The 19,037-nt window shown below is 45.5% G+C and overlaps 1 protein-coding gene across 2 annotated transcripts in view; it reads left to right on the top strand.

Moving 5' to 3' along the window:
• The window catches only part of LOC121541649 (atrial natriuretic peptide receptor 2-like), a 52,868-nt gene that overhangs the window by 8,723 nt on the left and 25,108 nt on the right, over nucleotides 1–19,037 (top strand). For both annotated transcript variants that reach the window (XM_041850822.1, XM_041850821.1), the window contains exons 4-8: nucleotides 6,913–7,048; nucleotides 7,207–7,301; nucleotides 9,371–9,506; nucleotides 10,638–10,722; nucleotides 14,838–14,958. In XM_041850822.1, coding sequence (XP_041706756.1) covers nucleotides 6,913–7,048; nucleotides 7,207–7,301; nucleotides 9,371–9,506; nucleotides 10,638–10,722; nucleotides 14,838–14,958 — 573 coding nt within the window. The remainder of the gene's footprint in view (nucleotides 1–6,912; nucleotides 7,049–7,206; nucleotides 7,302–9,370; nucleotides 9,507–10,637; nucleotides 10,723–14,837; nucleotides 14,959–19,037) is intronic.

Here is a 19,037-nt window from a genome sequence, read left to right as displayed (position 1 = left end):
TCGGATTTTCTGCCGGAATCACTGAATCACTGGACCTTAACACCGGATCATCGCAACTAGCTAGCTGCAACCGAATGGCTGTTGTTGGCTAATCACCACTGTCCCGATGCACCAGTTAGTCTTGAGCTAGCCTCGAGCCAGGCCCATCTCCCGGCTATCTACCTCTCTGTCAACCGGACAGGACCTCCTAGTGTCGACACGGAGCCCCGCCGATCTATCACGACTGGTCTGCCGACGTAATCGTCTGATGTGGTTTCAACAGGCTTCCCGTTGCGACGACCACGAAGATCCATCTGCTAGCCCCGGCCCGCTAGCACGCGCAATCAACAGCCGTGCCTCCTGCTCGCCTGTGCTGTAGCTGCCTACGAACTGCTCCCAGACTTACCTATTGCTATTCACTGGACCTTATGATCACTCAGCTACACAGCTGATGACTGCTGGACTGTTTCTTTACACGGTACCCCATCCTGTTTATCTGTTTAGCCTCAGCCCAAACTTTCGTTGCCATTACCAGTTGTTGTTTTAGCCCTCTCGAATAACACCTGTGATTGCGTTATGCCTCTCTCCCATGTCAATATGCCTAGCCTATTGCTGTTTGGGTTAGTTCTTATTGTACTATTTCACTGTAGAGCCCCCAGTCCCGCTCAACCTGCCTCAGATAGCTCCTTTGCCCCTCCCCCTATACACGCGGAGACCGACTCAATTGATGCCTCCAGCGATGCTATCTCTTTCATTGTTACCCAACGCTTAGGTTTACCTCCACTTTACTCATATCCTTCCATATCCTTGTCTGTACATAATGCCCTGAATCTTTTCTATAACACCCGGAAATCTGCCCCCCTTTATTCTATGTACCCAACGCACTAGAAGACCAGTTCTTAAAGCCTTTAGCCGTATCCTTATTCTAGTCCTCCTCTGTTCCTCTGGTGATGTAGAGGCTAACCCAGGCCCTGCAGCCCTCAGTATCACTCCTACTCCCCAGGCGCTATCATTTGATGACTTCTGTAATCGCAAAGTCTTGGTTTCTTGCACATAAATATAAGAAGTCTACTTCCTAAGTTTGAGTTATTCACTGCGTTAGCACACTCTGCCAACCCTGATGTTCTAGCAGTGTCTGAATCCTGGCTCAGGAAGGCCACCAAAAATTCTGAAATTTCCATCCCCAACTATAACATTTTCCGTCTAGATAGAACTGCCAAAGGGGGTGGAGTTGCAATCTACTGTAGAGATAGCCTGCAGAGCTCTATCATACTATCCAGGTCTGTGCCCAAACAGTTTGAGCTTCTACTTCTAAAAATCCACCTTTCCAGAAATAAGTCTCTCACTGTTGCCGCTTGCTACAGACCCCCCTCAGCCCCCAGTTGTGCCCTGGACACCATATGTGAATTGCTTGCCCCCCATCTATCCTCAGAGTTCGTACTGCTTGGTGACCTAAACTGGGATATGCTTAACACCCCGGCCGTCCTACAATCTAAACTAGATGCCCTCAATCTCACACAAATGATCAAGGAACCTACCAGGTACAACCCTAAATCCGTAAACATGGGCACCCTCATAGATATCATCCTGACTAATTTACCCTCTAAATACACCTCCGCTGTCTTCAACCAGGATCTCAGTGATCACTGCCTCATTGCCTGCATCCGTAATGGGTCCGCGGTCAAACGACCACCCCTCATCACTGTCAAACGCTCCCTAAAACACTTCAGCGAGCAGGCCTTTCTAATTGACCTGGCCCAGGTATCATGGATGGATATTGACCTCATTCCGTCAGTGGAGGATGCCTGGATGTTCTTCAATAGTGCTTTCCTCTCCATCTTAAATAAGCATGCCCCATTCAAAAAAGGCATAACTAAGAACAGATATAGCCCCCGGTTCACCCCAGACTTGACTGCCCTTGACCAGCACAAAATCATCCTGTGGCGTACTGCATTATCATCGAACAGCCACCGCGATATGCAACTTTTCAGGGAAGTCAGGAACCAATATACACAATCCGTTAGGAAAGCAAAGGCTAGCTTTTTCAAACAGAAATTTGCATCCTGTAGCACTAACTCCAAAAAGTTTTGGGACACTGTAAAGTCCATGGAGAATAAGAGCACCTCCTCCCAGCTACCCACTGCACTGATGCAGTGGTCCTCTGTAGCTCAATTGGTAGAGCATGGCGCTTGTAACACCAGGGTAGTGGGTTCGATCCCCGGGACCACCCATACGTAAAAATGTATGCACACATGACTGAAAGTCGCTTTGGATAAAAGCGTCTGCTAAATGGCATATTATTATTACGCTAGGAAGCACTGTCACCACCGATAAATGTACGATAATCGAGAATTTCAATAAGCATTTTCCTACGGCTGGCCATGCTTTCCACCTGGCTACCACTACCCCGGCCACCAGCTCTGCACCCTCCGCTGCAACTTGCCCAAGCCCCCCCCTCCCCCGCTTCTCCTTCACCCAAATTCAGATAGCTGATGTCCTGAAAGAGCTGCAAAATCTGGACCCCTAGAAATCAGCTGGGCTAGACAATCTGGACCTTTTCTTTCTAAAATTAGCTGCCGAAATTGTAGCAACCCCTATTACTAGCCTGTTCAAACTCTCTTTCGTATCGTCTGAGATCCCCAGAGATTGGAAAGCTGCCGCGGTCAACCCCCTCTTCAAAGGGGGTGACACTCTAGATCCAAACTGTTACAGACCTATATCCATCCTGCCCTGCCTTTCGAAAGTATTTGAAAGCCAAGTTAACAAACAGATCACCGACCATTTAGAATCCCACCGTACCTTCTCCGCTATGCAATCTGGTTTCCGAGCTGATCATGGGTGCACCTCAGCCACGCTCAAGGTCCTAAACGATATAATAACCGCGATTGATAAAAGACAGTACTGTGCAGCTGTCTTCATCGACCTGGCCAAGGCTTTTGACTCTGTCAATCACTGCATTCTTATTGGCAGACTAAATAGCCTTGGTTTCGCAAATGACTGCCTCGCCTGGTTCACCAACTACTTCTCAGATAGAGTTCAATGTGTCAAATTGGAGGGCCTGTTGTCTGGACCTCTGGCAGTCTCTATGCCACAGGGTTCAATTCTTGGGCCGACTCTATTCTCTGTGTATATCAATGATGTCGTTCTTGCTGCTGGTGATTCTCAGATCCACCTCTATGCAGGCGACACCATTTTGTATACATCTGGCCCTTCATTGGACACTGTGTTAACAAACCTCCAAACGAGCTTCAAAGCCATACAACACTCCTTCCGTGGCCTCGAACTGCTCTTAAACGCTAGTAAAACTAAATGCATGCTCTTCAATCGAACGCTGCTTGCACCCGCCCGCCCGACTAGAATCACTACTCTCGGCAGGTCTGACTTAGAATATGTGGACAACTACAAATACCTAGGTGTCTGGTTAGACCGTAAACTCTCCTTCCAGACTCACATTAAGCATCTCCAATCCAAAGTGAAATCTAGAATCGGCTTCCTATTTCGCAGCAAAGCCTCCTTCACTCATGCTGCCAAACATGCCCTCGTAAAACTGACTATCCTACCGATCCTTGACTTCGGCGATGTCATTTACAAAATAGCTTCCAACACTCTACTCAGCAAATTGGATGTAGTCTATCACAGTGCCATCTGTTTTGTCACCAAAGCCCCATATACTACGCACCATTGTGACCTGTACGCTCTCGTTGGCTGGCCCTCACTACATATTCGTCGCCAAACCCACTGGCTCCAGGGCATCTATTTTATTTAATTAACATTTTTATTTTACCTTTATTTAACTAGGCAAGTCAGTTAAGAACAAATTCTTATTTACAATGACGGCCTACACCGGCCAAACCCGGACGACGCTGGGCCAATTGTGCGCCGCCCTATGGGACTCCCAATCACGGCCGGTTGTGATACAGCCTGGAATCGAAACCAGGGGAGGAATGGCGGCCTAGAAGTGATCTATAAATCACTTCTAGGCAAATCCCCGCCTTATCTTAGCTCATTGGTCACCATAGCAACACCCACCCGTAGTATGCGTTCCAGCAGGTATATCTCACTGTGTCACGTTCGTTTAATGACGGGTCAGACCAAGGCGCAGCGTGATATGCGTACATGTTTATTTTTACTGTTAAACACACGACAAAACAACGAAGGAAACGAAACGTGAAGTTCAAGGTAGCACACACAACATACCTTAACCGGAACAAGATCCAAAAACTAGACTGTGCCAATAGGCTGCTTAAGTATGGTCCCCAATCAGAGACAACGAGCGACAGCTGCCTCTGATTGGGAACCACACCGGCCAACATAGATCCACACATGCTAGATATACAACATAGAATATATACAAACAAAGAATATACACACCCTGACTCAACATATAAGAGTCCCCTGAGTCAGGGCGTGACAGTACCCCCCCAAAGGTGCAGACTCCGACCGCACAACATAAACATAACAGGGTAGGGGCCGGGTGGGCATTCCGCCTCGGAGGAGGATCCGGCTCGGGGCGTGACGACCTCTCACTCTCCGCCTCCCTGTTGCGCCCCTGGTCTGGTCTGGACCTCGGCGCGCTACTTCCCCTCTCCTTCCTCCCACGATACGCCAGGCCCAGTCTGGACCCTGGTGTGGAAGACCCCGAACCTGGAGAGGGGCTGACGTCATGGTCTGGACTGGAGCCGCTGACCGGAGCTGGACTGGGCACCGGTGGAGCGGACTAATCTGGCTCCGGAGTGGAGCCGCTGACCGGAGCTGGACTGGACCCCGGTGGAGCGGACTGCACTGGCTCCGGAGTGGCGCAGCTGACCGGAGCTGGATCAGGCACCGGTGGAACGGGCACGGGCCGTGCTGGACTGGACAAAAACACCACTGGTCTGGTGCGAAGAGCAGGCACGGGCCGGACCTGACTAGGAACACGCAACATTGGCTTGGTGCGAGGGGCAGGAACGGGCCGGGCCGGACTGGCGACGCGCACCACTGGCTTGGTGCGAGGAGCAGGAACAGGCCGGGCCGGGCTGGCGACGCGCACCACTGGCTTGGTGCGAGGAGCAGGAACAGGCCGGGCCGGGCTGGCGACGCGCACCACTGGCTTGGTGCGAGGAGCAGGAACAGGAACAGGCCGGGCTGGCGACGCGCACCACTGGCTTGGTACGAGGAGCAGGAACAGGCCGGGCCGGGCTGGCGACACGCACCACTGGCTTGGTGCGAGGAGCAGGAACAGGCCGGCTGGCGACGTGCACCACTGGCTTGGTGCGAGGAGCAGGAACAGGCTGGGCCGGGCTGGCGACGCGCACCACTGGCTTGGTGCGAGGAGCAGGAACAGGCCGGGCCGGACTGGCGACGCGCACCACTGGCTTGGTGCGAGGAGCAGGAACAGGCCGGGCCGGACTGGCGACGCGCACCACAGGCTTGGTGCGAGGGGCAGGAACGGGCCGGGCGTACTGGGAACACGCACCACTGGCTTGGTGCGGGGAGCAGGAACGGGCCGGACCGGACTGGCGACACGCACCACTTGCTTGGTGCGAGGAGCAGGACTGGGTTCCTTTGTTAACCCCCGCTCCTTCTGCTGCCTAACCAGCTCCTCTCGCCGTGCCTCTACTCTTTCCTTCTCCCTTTTAGCCTCCTGTAGCGCCTCCCTCTGACCGAATAACTCCTGCTCCCTCTGAACCAATAGCCCCCGTAACATGGTGGCCTCCTCTCCTAACCTGCAGATCCGCCCTTTAACGGCCTCCTGCTGCCTCGTCGTCCACACCGTGTGCCCCCCAAAAAAATGTTTCTTGGGGTTGCCTTTCGGGTCTCCGTCGTCGGCACTGTTGGCGCCGTTTCTCCTCACCTACCTGGGCATCCTCCTTCATCGCCCTCCGATAATGGACGGCCTCCTCCTCCGTAATTCTCCCCCAACCGAGGAGGACATCTACTAACGTAACCTCCTGTTGAGTCCCAGGCGTTTGCTCCTTCTCGGCACGCTGCTTGGTCCTTGTTTGGTGGGATCTTCTGTCACGTTCGTTTAATGACGGGTCAGACCAAGGCGCAGCGTGATATGCGTACATGTTTATTTTTACTGTTAAACACACGACAAAACAACAAAGGAAACGAAACGTGAAGTCCAAGGTAGCACACACACAACATACCTTAACCGGAACAAGATCCCACAACTAGACTGTGCCAATAGGCTGCTTAAGTATGGTCCCCAATCAGAGACAACGAGCGACAGCTGCCTCTGATTGGGAACCACACCGGCCAACATAGATCCACACATGCTAGATATACAACATAGAATATATACAAACAAAGAATATACACACCCTGACTCAACATATAAGAGTCCCCTGAGTCAGGGCGTGACACACTGGTCATCCCCAAAGCCTACACCTCCTTTGGCCGCCATTCCTTCCAGTTCTCTGCTGCAAATGACTGGAACGAACTGCAAAAATCTCTGAAGCTGGAGACACTTATCTCCCTCACTAACTTTAAGCATCAGTTGTCAGAGCAGCTTACCGATCACTGCACCTGTACACAGCCCATCTGTAGTTAGCCCACCCAACTACCTCATCCCCATATTGTTATTTACATTGTTATTTATTTTGCTCATTTGCACCCCAGTATCTGTATTTGCACATCATCTTCTGCACATCTATCACTCCAGTGTTAATACTAAATTGTAATTATTTTGCACTATGGCCTATTTATTGCCTTACCTCCATTACTTACTACATTTGCACACACTGTATATAGATTTTCTACTGTGTTATTGACTGTACGTTTTGTTTATTCCATATGTAACTGTGTTGTTGTTGTTTTTATCGCACTGCTTTGCTTTATCTTGGCCAGGTCGCAGTTGTAAATGAGAACTTGTTCTCAACTGGCTTACCTGGTTAAATAAAGGTGAAATAAAAAATTTAATAAAAATGTACAGACCTCCGTTCCTTTCAGATGGATTTCATTGCTGGCTGCTTCTATGATGGCTTTGTGATGTATGCTAAGGCCTTGGAGGAGACACTGGCGGAGGGGGGCTCCCAGAACGATGGAATCAACATCACACAGAGGATGCAAAACCTGCGATTTTGGGGTGAATATTATGAGTTGATCATAGTGCTGCTTTTAGTTGACTTTGCATTCATCCATTTTGTGTCAGTTGGGTAGGAAAGAGGTCTAGAATTTTTTTAACCCGTTTTTGCATTATGACTGATATGAAAGGTCTAAATGTTAAGGTTTTCTGTGTTTAAGGGGTTACAGGACTTGTGACCACAGACAAAAACAATGCCAGGAACACTGATTTCAACCTCTGGGCAATGACAAACCAGGAATCTGGAGAGTATGGGGTAAGTGATACTTCTGCAGGTAGATCAATTTAAGCAAGACATTTACATTTTAGAAGACACTCTTATCCAGAGCGACTTACAGTTAGTGAGAGCATACATTTTTCATACTGGCCCCCCGTGGGAAATGAACCCACAACCCTGGCGTTGCAAGCACCATGCTCTACCAACTGAGCTATAGCTTTGCTATTTTAGAATCCACTCACAAAAAGACACAACTTGCAATTTTGTTATCAAGCTTTACAGTCATGTTTACAGTCATGGTAGTTATTACTCTTCCAAAAAGGACCAATAGTTTATCAACATTACACAATTCATTTGTTGCTAATTTACCATAGTGGTAAACCGGCCACCATTATTTTATACTTCATGCAAATATGTTCTGATGAGTGGCCGTATGTTCACTATGACGAAGATACTTTCAGGTTAGTTTTGAGTGTGACTTACAAGAGAATCAATATGAGTTCCCCAAGTAAACATTTGGCATTATCAATGTGTTTTCCTATGTGAACATTCAATAACAGTGTTCATTTTCAAATTCCTGCTTTTACAATATCCCACATTTGGAGATGAAGGATGCAGAGCTATTCTTTTAAAGCATCTTGTTTATTTATTGTTTTCGCTATAGCCAACATTTCCATATAAATTTATATTTCTAAACTACAAAAATATCTGTTGTCAAAATATCAATTTGTGCACTTTATGATTTATAAAATGGATTTCAATAGTAAACTCAGTGACAATAAATAATAACAGTGAATGCGAGCAGTACTTTCGGGGGACTGGTCCAATCTGTTCCAGATGTTAGTTTTCTGTAATTACTGTAACAAGAATTTCCCTCGATTCCTCTCCGCATAGTGAATTATGTGGAGCTGAAAACCCAATGCTTTGCTTGTGCATTGCCAATTTGCCATCAATGTATTTAAAAGCAAATGTTCAACATCATGCAAAGGCTAAGGGCTATTACTGTTTGGGAGATATTCTGGGGTCCTGACTCTTAATGATAAGATGTCTTGTGCTCTACAAACACTTCATTGTGGTCCTCTGTAGCTCAGCTGGTAGAGCACGGCGCTTGTAACGCCAAGGTAGTGGGTTCGATCCCCGGGACCACCCATACACAAAAATGTATGCACGCATGACTGTAAGTCGCTTTGGATAAAAGCGTCTGCTAAATGGCATATATATATATATATATATATGTCTCTCTGAACTGTTCCAGAGTTGCCTTCTGGAGGACAAACATTTTACCGATCGATCAGTGTCCACTAACCTAACCAAAACTCCCTGATGTGAATAAATCACTGAATAGAAAGACATGGTTCTATAGAAACCAGCAGCTATTGAAGCCATTGATGACTGGTTGAGTTGAATGGCCCTCCTGCTTCTCAACAAACTTTTACAACCTGCTTAGTTTTTATGGCCCTCTCAGTGGGGCTGCCCTTCTCCTTCACAGACTGAGTAGCAGGGAGGACCCAACCCAACATGCCTGTCTGGCCCCCCACTAGGGAGGCAGGCTATATTGACATTCTCCAACGGCTGGTTAGAGACCTAGGAGTCATGTTTCACAATGCCCTTCTGTGACAAGGGAAGCTATTAACAGGGCTGGCAAATGCCATATCATCAAACAAAAAAACTCCCGCCGCCTGAGCTGAAAGACCTTTTTCAAAACTACTAATTAGTTTGAAAAGTGCCAGTAAGTCAACGATTCCCTGTCTTGCTTTATACATTATTATATTTTAATGTTGAACATTTTAGTCATAAAGTTATTTATTATGGGCATGCCCCCAAAACATTCATGCCAACCTTTTGATTTCTTCACTGATGGGCTTACATGTTTTAAAGGCATTGAAGGAGAGTAGCAGCTATTTTAATATGCAGCTTTAATGCTACTGTGAATTTAAACAGGCTCTCATTTTCATAATACTGTGTGGTGTGATATTTATTTGAAGTGGGAGAAAAAGGGCTCATTTTGATTATGTAACATGCTCCATAGTCATCCCTCTGAATGTATCATTTGGCCATGGGAATCGAGTTTGTAAACAAAGCAAAAACTTTTTCTTGGTGTTTTGCAGCTTGTGGCCCATTACAATGGAACTAACAAAGAGATCATCTGGTCCTCAACGGAGAGGATTCATTGGCCCAAAGGGAGCCCACCTCTGGATAACCCACCGTGCGTCTTTTCTTCTGATGATCCAATCTGCGTTGATGGTAGGTCAAGTAGGCTGGCTCCTGTACAAGTGATGAATGGTTAAGTCAGGTGCTTATATAGTATTACAGCAGTTTGAATAATTATGTAAAATGTTGTACCATCTTTGTTGATGCTATTTCATGTGCAACATGGTTTTTCATGGAAGGCATGTAGAGATGAAAACTTTGACTACTGTATAAGGAGAAACACTTCTTATGAAGAAATGTACATGTATTAGATAATAAAGAATAATTAGGTAGGCCACTGCAATGAAGTGATATGGTATCTATAGATAATGAATGAGTGGGAGGGTGATGAGAAGCAACAATCTCTCCAACAAGTGGAGTCCATCCATGATTAATTATCTGATGTGTGAGTCTGGCTGTTTGTCGCCAGTGGTGTAGGAGGAAGACCGGAGGGAGACCAGCACAATGATATACAGCAGGGTTCCCCAATTGGCATGATTTTATTTGGCCCCCCAATTTTTGTTTTTCAATAAACACTAAAAACACCAGCAAATAAGCTCCAAGTGATTTGGATTTTGGAAATCTTTTCCAAAGTATTCCCGCGCATAATTGAGAGATAGATATACAATATGTGATCATATACAAATGTAATGTTTGAAATCTGTTTGGGCTTCTTTCGGTCAATTTGCAGTCAACAAATTATTAGTAATTATGTTCCGGCTCCCCGGCCATCCGCTCAAGAAAAAAATCAGCCCACGGGTGAATCTAGTTGATATACAGTATGCCTGGTGAACAAGGTTAAGAGACCAAAAGGATCCTGCCTTGTTTAGGAATGACCTTCTGACTCAATTAGCATGAGTTGGACTGAAGGGGAACTGGAATGGAGCAACACAGAAGGTCACTTAAAGAAGAATGGTTGAAAAAGGCACATTTGAAAATACTGAGGTGATACAAGTGGTGTGTTATATATATCTTCAAGACGCCACAAGTTTGAGCTTAATTTATGCTAGTGTGGAAGTACAATTCGTTATTTTTTTTAGGAATTTCAGGATTGTTGAAATGTTACTGGTGGATATTATGTCTGTAAGTGCTGGCAAATATAGCATACCCAAATACAGAATATATTAATTTCAGGAACGTATTGTGTGATTTTTGAAAGCATAATTTGGTTCCCTGTATTTTCAGCTCACCTTCCAGTGCTGGGGATTGTAGCTGTTGGGTCTGGCTTAGCCCTCATCATTTTTGGAATCTCCAGCTTCCTCATTTACAGGTGAGTTGTTTGTTCACGCAGGCTTGAGCTCTGAAGACGGAGTAGTTGAAATAAACATATTTCATCTTGGAGGGAGAGAGAGAGAGAGAGAGAGGGAGAGCGAGAGAGCGAGTGAGCGGGAGTGATAGAGAGTGAGATATTTATTTAGAAGGAACACAAAAGGTTCCAGCATGGAATTGACATGACTGTTGCCATGAGCAACCGCTCAGCAGCTGATGGTGCAGAAGTATGTCAGTTGCCAAGGCAAACTCAGTTACACTACCTGGCCTAAATACAGTGCCTTCAGAAAGTATTCACACTTTTTCCACATTTTGTTGTGTTACAGCCTGAATTTTAAATGGATTACATTTAGATTTTTTTTGCCACTGGCCTACACACAATACCCCATAATGTCAAAGTGGAATAATGTTTTTAGATTTTTTGTTGTTGAAATTATTTTAAAATGAAAAGCTGAATTGTCTTGAGTCAATAAATATTCAACCCCTTTTTAATGTCAAGCCTAAATAAGTTCAGGAGTAAAAATATGTTTAACAAGTCACATAATAAGTTGCATGGACTCTGTGTGCAATAATAGTTTTTAACATGATTTTTGAATGACTACCTCATCTCTGTACCCCACACATACAATTATCTGTAAGGACCCTCAGTCGAGCAGTGAATTTCATACACAGATTATACCACAAAGACCAGGGAGGTTTTCTAATGCCTCGTAAAGAAGGTAGATTGGTAAAAATAAACTGACATTGAATATACCTTTGAGCATGGTGAAGTTATTAATTACACTTTGGATGGTGTATCAATACACCCAGTCACTACAAAGATACAGGCGTCCTTCCTAACTCAGTTGCCGGAGAGAAAGGAAACCGCTCAGGGATTTCACCATGAGGCCAATAGTCACTTTAAAACAGTTACGGAGTTTAATGGCTGTGATAGGAGAAAACAACTGAGGATGGATCAACAACATTGTAGTTACTCCACAATACGAACCTAATTGACAGAGTGAAAAGAAGGAAGCCTGTACAGAATAAAAAATATTCCAAAACATGTATCCTTTTTACAACAAGGCACTAAAGTAATACTGTGAAAAATGGGGCAAAGTGTTATGTTTGGGGCAAATCCAATACAACATATTAATGAGTACCACTCTCCATATTTTCAAGCATAGTGGTGGCTGCATCATGTTATGGGTATGGACTGGGATAAAAAAATAAACTGAATGGAGCTAAGCACAGGCAAAATCCTAGAGGAAAACCTGGTTCAGTCTGCTTTCCACCAGACACTGGGAGATTAATGTACCTTTCAGAAGGACAATGACCTAAAACACAAGGCCAAATCTACTCTGGAGTTGCTTACCAAGAAGACAGTGAATGTTCCTGAGTGGACGAGTTACAGTTTTGACTTAAATCTACTTGAACATCTATGGCAAGACCTGAAAATGGTTGTTTAGCAATGATCAACAACCAATTTGACAGAGCTTGAAGAATTTTAAAAAGAATAATGGGCAATCTCTTAGAGACTACCCAGAAAGACTCACAGCTGTAATTGCTGCCAAAGGTGCTTCTACAAAGTATTGACTCAGGGGTGTGAATACTTATGTAATAAATTAGCAAATTATTCTAAAAACATGTTTTCACTTTGTCATTATGGGGTATTGTGTGTAGATGGATGAGGAAAAACATTTATTTAATCAATTTTGAAAATCGGGCTGTAACACAACAAAATGTGGAATAAGTCAAGGGGTATAAATACTTTCTGAAGGCACTGTAGTTGTACGCCTGCATAGTTACGCTGAAATAATAATCATTAACACGTTCCTTTGTTATTATTCTTTACACTGAATGTAGACTGAGACCTTTGGTTGATCCCCACTCGCATTGTATGAACTTTGCTACAAACCTGTTTGTGAACTGATCTAGAGTTGTAGTGAGCTTTCAGAAATAAGTTATAGTTTTGCTTAATTGGCTTTTTAATTGCGGTGGCTAAAAAAACCACCCTCGTGCTTATGCATCTGCTGGAAAAATAATTGGTACTCTGAACCCAGTCTATCTAGAGAAACGTGTAAATGTTTGTACGTGCACTTCATGCAGATGGAGCTTTGAGCAGTAAATGAAAGCATCTACTGTAACCCCAAATATTGATGTTAATGTTGTCAGTCACAGGTGGACCCTTGATATTTCATATTAATTATGTTTAATATCAAAACATGAATTGCCCTCCCTCTATTTGCCAGGATTTTAATGACCAAATGTTTATAATTTCATATCACAGTTAGTTACCTTAAAATGTTTGCCTTAGGAAATGGAGATGGTTGCATTGTTGAAAAGTGAAACATAGAAACAAATACATATAGACATATTTTTGGGGCATTGGCTTTAAATGAAACTCCATGGTTTGGCCATATATGGGGTTCTCTTATACGAAATGTGAACACACATTTTCTCACAGACGTCACAAAGTATTGTGATTTTCTTCCATGTGTATTGTACACAATTCAAAGGAAGGTCAGCTTGGCTTTCTAATGAAGTCTGACTGGGGTTTAAATGTGTGTGCAGTGTGAGGGGAAGTTGAGCAGAACCTACAAGGCTCTATAGTTTAATGGAGGGTTGGTCCAGCAAAGGTATTCACATATGGGATTTATGAAACAATAGAGCTAGTGTGGAGCCCTACACTTTGGTGCTGCGGCTGCCAGAGGCCTGCAAACGAAGGCCTTTAAATAGAAAAATACTTTTTGGGGAGAGATAATTGGTTTAATGGTGTTTCCTGCCCTGAAAGGTTGCGCTGCTCCCCAGCATTCTTCCACACGGGCACAGTCCAGAGAGGTTATATACTCACCGGCATGGAACAAATAACGTTACACAAATCAACAAACAATCATGTTTGTATCTGGCTTTAGTTTTTACTAATAGTAGCTGATCAGATACCAACTTAGTAAAATTAGGCTTATCTTGTAGTTATTATGTTTGGTACAACTTATGTCCGTTTTTGAAGTTTCTGAATTTAAACCCTATTAAAGGCAGAATTTAAAACATACTTACAGTTAATACAGTTTCCTGCTTAGTCAAGGAGTCACTTGAAAGCCCAGTGCCTTTTTGTTTTTAAACTCTGAACTGGTTGGAATGCAGGCCATGGAAGTTTTCAGTGTTAGGACCCAGCAAAAGGTTTTCGGACTGTTTGACTTGAAAATGTGCTCTAAAAGAAACAAATAATAGTCTCTTTTGGGGCCAACTCGGGTGGCTCAGTAGAGGCGTAAAATCCACCAATATGCAAACGCTGCAATAATCCACTGCCACCATCTGGAAGTGTTTTACACCTTTTAGATTGGCCTGGAATGTGTGGGCTCTGCTCTTTTCAATGTGTCAAACTAATAACAATTTCTCCCTCAAAATGCTCACTTTCTCTGCATTTGAGCTATGCTTGAGGAAAATGGTTTGATTTTAAAAACATGGACTTTTTGCAGCAAATCGGGGAATGTTGAGAAACACCAGGTCCTGAGAGATCTGCACCAGATGTGTTGATTCACTTGGATATTTTTTTTCCATGTCTTGGAGTGACTGCCAGTTAGTTCTACTGGTGTTTAAAAATAACACCATAAAAAACGTCCTGAAATCAGTGACCTGAAAATTCAAATGTCAATAAATATTTAAGTGGGCTATTTTTGGTCACACAGTATTTACTTTTGGCCTGGTAACTTGCAGTTACAGTAACTTGCAGTTCGATCAACATCAGGGAGGAAGCATTGTAGCATTACATCATTACAGATGTATTATTCACTATACCACAACTTCATTTTGATAATTCTTAATAGAGCTGTGGACAGTTCAAACTATACCCTCTGACAGTGTTATACTGCTGAACCCAAATCATTCAACAACTGCATTTAACAGATAGTATCTGACAAAAATACCACTGACAAAAGATGAATATCTCATTTGAAATGGCAAGTTTCAATTCTGTTGAAAGATCACAAATGCATTGCTCATCAGTAATGATTGTGTCATGTTACACCAATCTGATAACAACATTCCATGCATACTGCATGTACATGTGAGAGTTTAGTTCTGTGCCTTTGTTGTAAACCCCTTTACTAATGTGTTCTCTTGCTATTCCTGTTGAAGGAAACTGAAGCTGGAGAAGGAGTTGGCTGGAATGCTGTGGAGGATAAAGTGGGAGGACCTGCAGTTTGAGAGCCCCAACAAATACCCCAAAAAAGCAGGCAGCCGTCTGACCCTCTCACAGGTACATTTGTCTCTGAAATATCCTGTCAAGACTCAAGAGTTCGAACCAATTAATGATCCGTAGTATGTTGTGTATTAGTAATTCAGAGCGATCTCATATTATGACGTTGGCGAAAATATTTCCTCACAATTTGATCTTAATATTGTTTTAAATGTGTCAGTAGTCCTGGCACTGCAGTGCGTCGGAGATTAAGACGTTGTTTCTCTGGCAGATTAGAATTCCATTTTAGCCAGTGAAAGGAAAGGCTAAACAGATGCAGTTTATCTTGCTAAAACCTCTACAGACCTACAGTATCACTGCTACCTCTCATATGCAACAGAGGAATAGATATCTGTCTCTGCGGTACTATTATTGACGTCATTGTTGTTTAATAGCAAACAAAATGTGCAATAACAACACTGGCATTGACATGTATCTATTGAGTAGTTACATGTTGGTGTCTGTACATACAGTATATTTTTTACATTGAGAGAGAAAAAGAAAAAGGCAGAGAACGAGCGAAAGACGGTCCAAATCCTTTGTTAGTTTACACATTCTTGAAAGTCTTCCCAGTGGTTTATTGAAGGTGGCTGGGTTTGCGGTGGCAGACTCATATTAAATGATTGTTAAAATAACCCCACGTCTGGCCCATATATATACACTTCATCACGTCCTCCAAGTATCAGGTTCTGGTCCTGCTTGTCTGAGGACTGATGCTTTTCCTATGCATTGCATTTCAGTAAACACACGCATACAGTCATGTCCAAAATTATTGGCACCCTTGATAAAGATGAGCAGAAAAAACTGTATAAGATAAATAATACAAATACTGAGCTATACTGTATGCTAAAAAACATTGACAATTATTTTATATTAAAACAGTTGCTCAGAGAAAGAGATTTTGTTGAACAAAGTAATAGTTTGTTAAACAAAATTATTGGCACCCCTGTTCTCATGTCATCTGACCGTTTGATAAACGGCATTGGCACTTGGATTGGAACCGGTGCTTTGGTCAGATGACATGAAAATAAAGCTCTTTGGCCACGCACACAAGTGGTGGGTTTGGTGTTGAAAAACAGAAGCATATGCAGAAAAATATGGTGGTGGATCTTTGATGTTTTTGCTTTCACTGGTCCTGGGGCCCTTGTTAAGGTTAACAATATCATGGATTTTACCAAGTACCAGGACATTTTAGCCGAAAACCTGGTTGCCTTCGCCAGGAGGCTGACACTTGGCTGCAGGTGGATCTTCCAGCAAGACAATAACCCCAAGCACCAATCAAAATCCACAAAGAAATGGTTAATTGACCACAAAATAAATGTTTTGCAATGGCTATCTGTCTCCAGACTTGAACCCCATTGAAAACCTGTGGTTTGAATTGAAGAGGGCAGTCCATAAGAGCAGACAAAGGATATTAATGATCTGGAAATATTCTGAATGGAGGAATGGTCTAAGATCCCTCCCAGTGTGTTCTCCAATCTCATAAAAGTTTTTAGAAAAAGGCTCAGTGCCATTATCCACGTAAGGGGTGGGTGAGAGTGTTGGAAAGAGGGGTGCTACTAATTTTGACCCCTATCTTTTGTATTATTATTTTTTAAAGATTTTTTGTATTACTTGTTAAACAAAATCACTTTCTCTGAGCAATTGTAGTTGTCACAGTTCCCTCAGCCAGAACCCAAAAGCAGACCAGGACAAGGAGAGTTGAACGAAGGTGAGGGTTTATTAGATACGACAAAAGGTGCAGAATAATCCAGGGACAGAGCGGGCGGCGTGGTTGAGTAGTTGGGGGTGCAGTACTGGGTCCAGTGATGGCTCGGCAGCCGCCGACCATCAGGCAGAGGTGGGGTGAAGGTTCCGGACGTGTGACTGCAGGTGGAACAAAAACGGAGGTAAGAACACAAAAAACTCAACAAAGTACAAAATAACAAAACTCACGCTAGAACACTCTAAACTGATACACAGAACACCTACTGTTCATGGCTAACGATCCGGCAGGAACTGGATGTTTGGCCAGAGCCTAAAAAGGGTGATGATGAGGGCCAGGTGTGCAGATTGCTGACGGGATGCAGGTGCGGAAAACAAGAGAGCTCCCCGGAGCGTTCCCGAACCCTCGGGAAACTGGAGACTACGAACAGGAAACACTAGTCACCAGACAGGACCCGACTCAGACTGCCGGGATCGTTACAGTACCCCCCCTCCGAGAACGCCACCGGGCGGACCTCCCGGAGCGCCAGGATGGAGGCGGTAGAAATCCCTGATGAGGTCAGCATCTAGGACCTGTCGCCGCGGAATCCAACTCCTCTCTTCAGGACCATACCCCTCCCAGTCCACGAGATACTGGAAACCCCGGCCCCGCCGTCTGGAATCCATGATGCGACGCACCGTGTAGGCAGGACCACCTCCGATCATCCGAGGAGGAGGAGGAGGAGGCGGAGGAGGCAACAGAGGACTGAGGAAGACAGGCTTGAGGCAGGAGACATGGAAGGTGGGATGGACTCTGAGCGTCCTCGGTAGTTTGAGTCGAACTGCCACCGGATTGATCACCCTCTCCACCACAAACGGACCAATGAACTTCGGTAACAACTTCCTAGACTCAGTCCGTAACGGAAGATCCCGTGTGGCCAACCAAACCCTATCTCCGATGGTATAGGTGGGAGCGGGGATCCGGCGACGATTCGCCTGGAGCTGATACCGATCCGAACCTCTAAGGAGTGCCTTTCTGGCCCGATGCCAGGTCCGGTGGCAACGACGAATATGAGCCTGAACAGAAGGCACTGATAGCTCCTTCTCCTGAGAAGGGAACAGGGGAGGTTGGTAGCCATACAGGCACTGGAAGGGAGACATCCCAGTGGCAGATGTAGGGAGAGTATTGTGGGCATACTCAACCCAAGGCAACTGAGAGGCCCAGGAGGTGGGGTTGGAAGAGACCAGACAGCGTAGCGTGGATTCCATCTTCTGGTTGGCTCTCTCCGCCTGACCATTGGATTGGGGGTGAAAACCAGATGTGAGACTGACTGTAGCTCCAATGGCCAAACAGAAGGACTTCCAGACAGCAGAGGTAAACTGAGGGCCACGGTCGGAAACGATATCACTGGGCAAACCGTGGACCCTGAAAACCTCCCTAACCAGGATCTCGGACGTCTCCGAGGCAGAGGGAAGCTTGGCAATAGGCACAAAGTGGGCGAACTTGCTGAATCTGTCCACGATAGTCAGAACGACCGTGTTCCCCTCAGAAGCGGGCAACCCCGTGACGAAGTCCAGGGCCAGATGCGACCATGGACGCCGGGGAATAGGAAGGGGGTGAAGTAGTCCAGAGCTGGGCCGATTGGTACTCTTATTCTGCGCACACACTGGACAGGCAGCAACAAAACCCCGAGTATCCTCGGCCATGGCAGGCCACCAAAAAGCGTCTGCGAAGAAACGCCATAGTCCGAGCCACGCCCGGGGTGACAAGCCATCTTGCTGGCGTGGGACCATTTGAGGACAGCAGGACGAACCGACTCAGGCACAAACAACCGACCGGGTGGACCGTTACCGGGACCGGGCTGAGTCCGAAGGGCCGCCAGCACCTCCTCCTCAATCTTCCACATCACTGCTCCCACGACGCAGTTCCGGGGGAGAATAGTCTCGGTCTTGGACCCACTCTCCTCCGTCTTGGAGAACATCCGGGACAAGGCGTCCCGCCTTGCCGTTCTTAGATCCAGGTCGGAACGTCAGGGCAAACTTGAATCGTCCGAAAAACAACGCCCACCTGGCCTGACGGGAGTTGAGACGTTTAGCCGATTGCACGTAAGCAAGATTCTTGTGGTCAGTCCAGACAATAAACGGTTGCTCCGCCCCTCCAACCAGTGGCGCCACTCCTCCAAGGCAAGTTTCACCGCGAGAAGCTCCCGGTTACCCACATCGTAATTCCTCTCTGCAGGCGAAAGGCGACGAGAGTAGTAGGCGCAGGGATGGAGTTTACTGTCCGTGGAGCATCGCTGCGACAGGATGGCGCCAACTCCCACATCAGACGCGTCCACTTCAACGGCGAACTGACGGGCCGTGTCCGGTTGAGAGAGAATCGGTGCGTTGGTGAATCGCCTCTTCAAATCCAGAAA

The sequence above is a fragment of the Coregonus clupeaformis genome, chromosome 27, assembly GCF_020615455.1.
Source record: "Coregonus clupeaformis isolate EN_2021a chromosome 27, ASM2061545v1, whole genome shotgun sequence".
NCBI classification, from domain to species: domain Eukaryota; kingdom Metazoa; phylum Chordata; class Actinopteri; order Salmoniformes; family Salmonidae; genus Coregonus; species Coregonus clupeaformis.
This window is presented reverse-complemented; position numbering and strand designations above follow the sequence as displayed.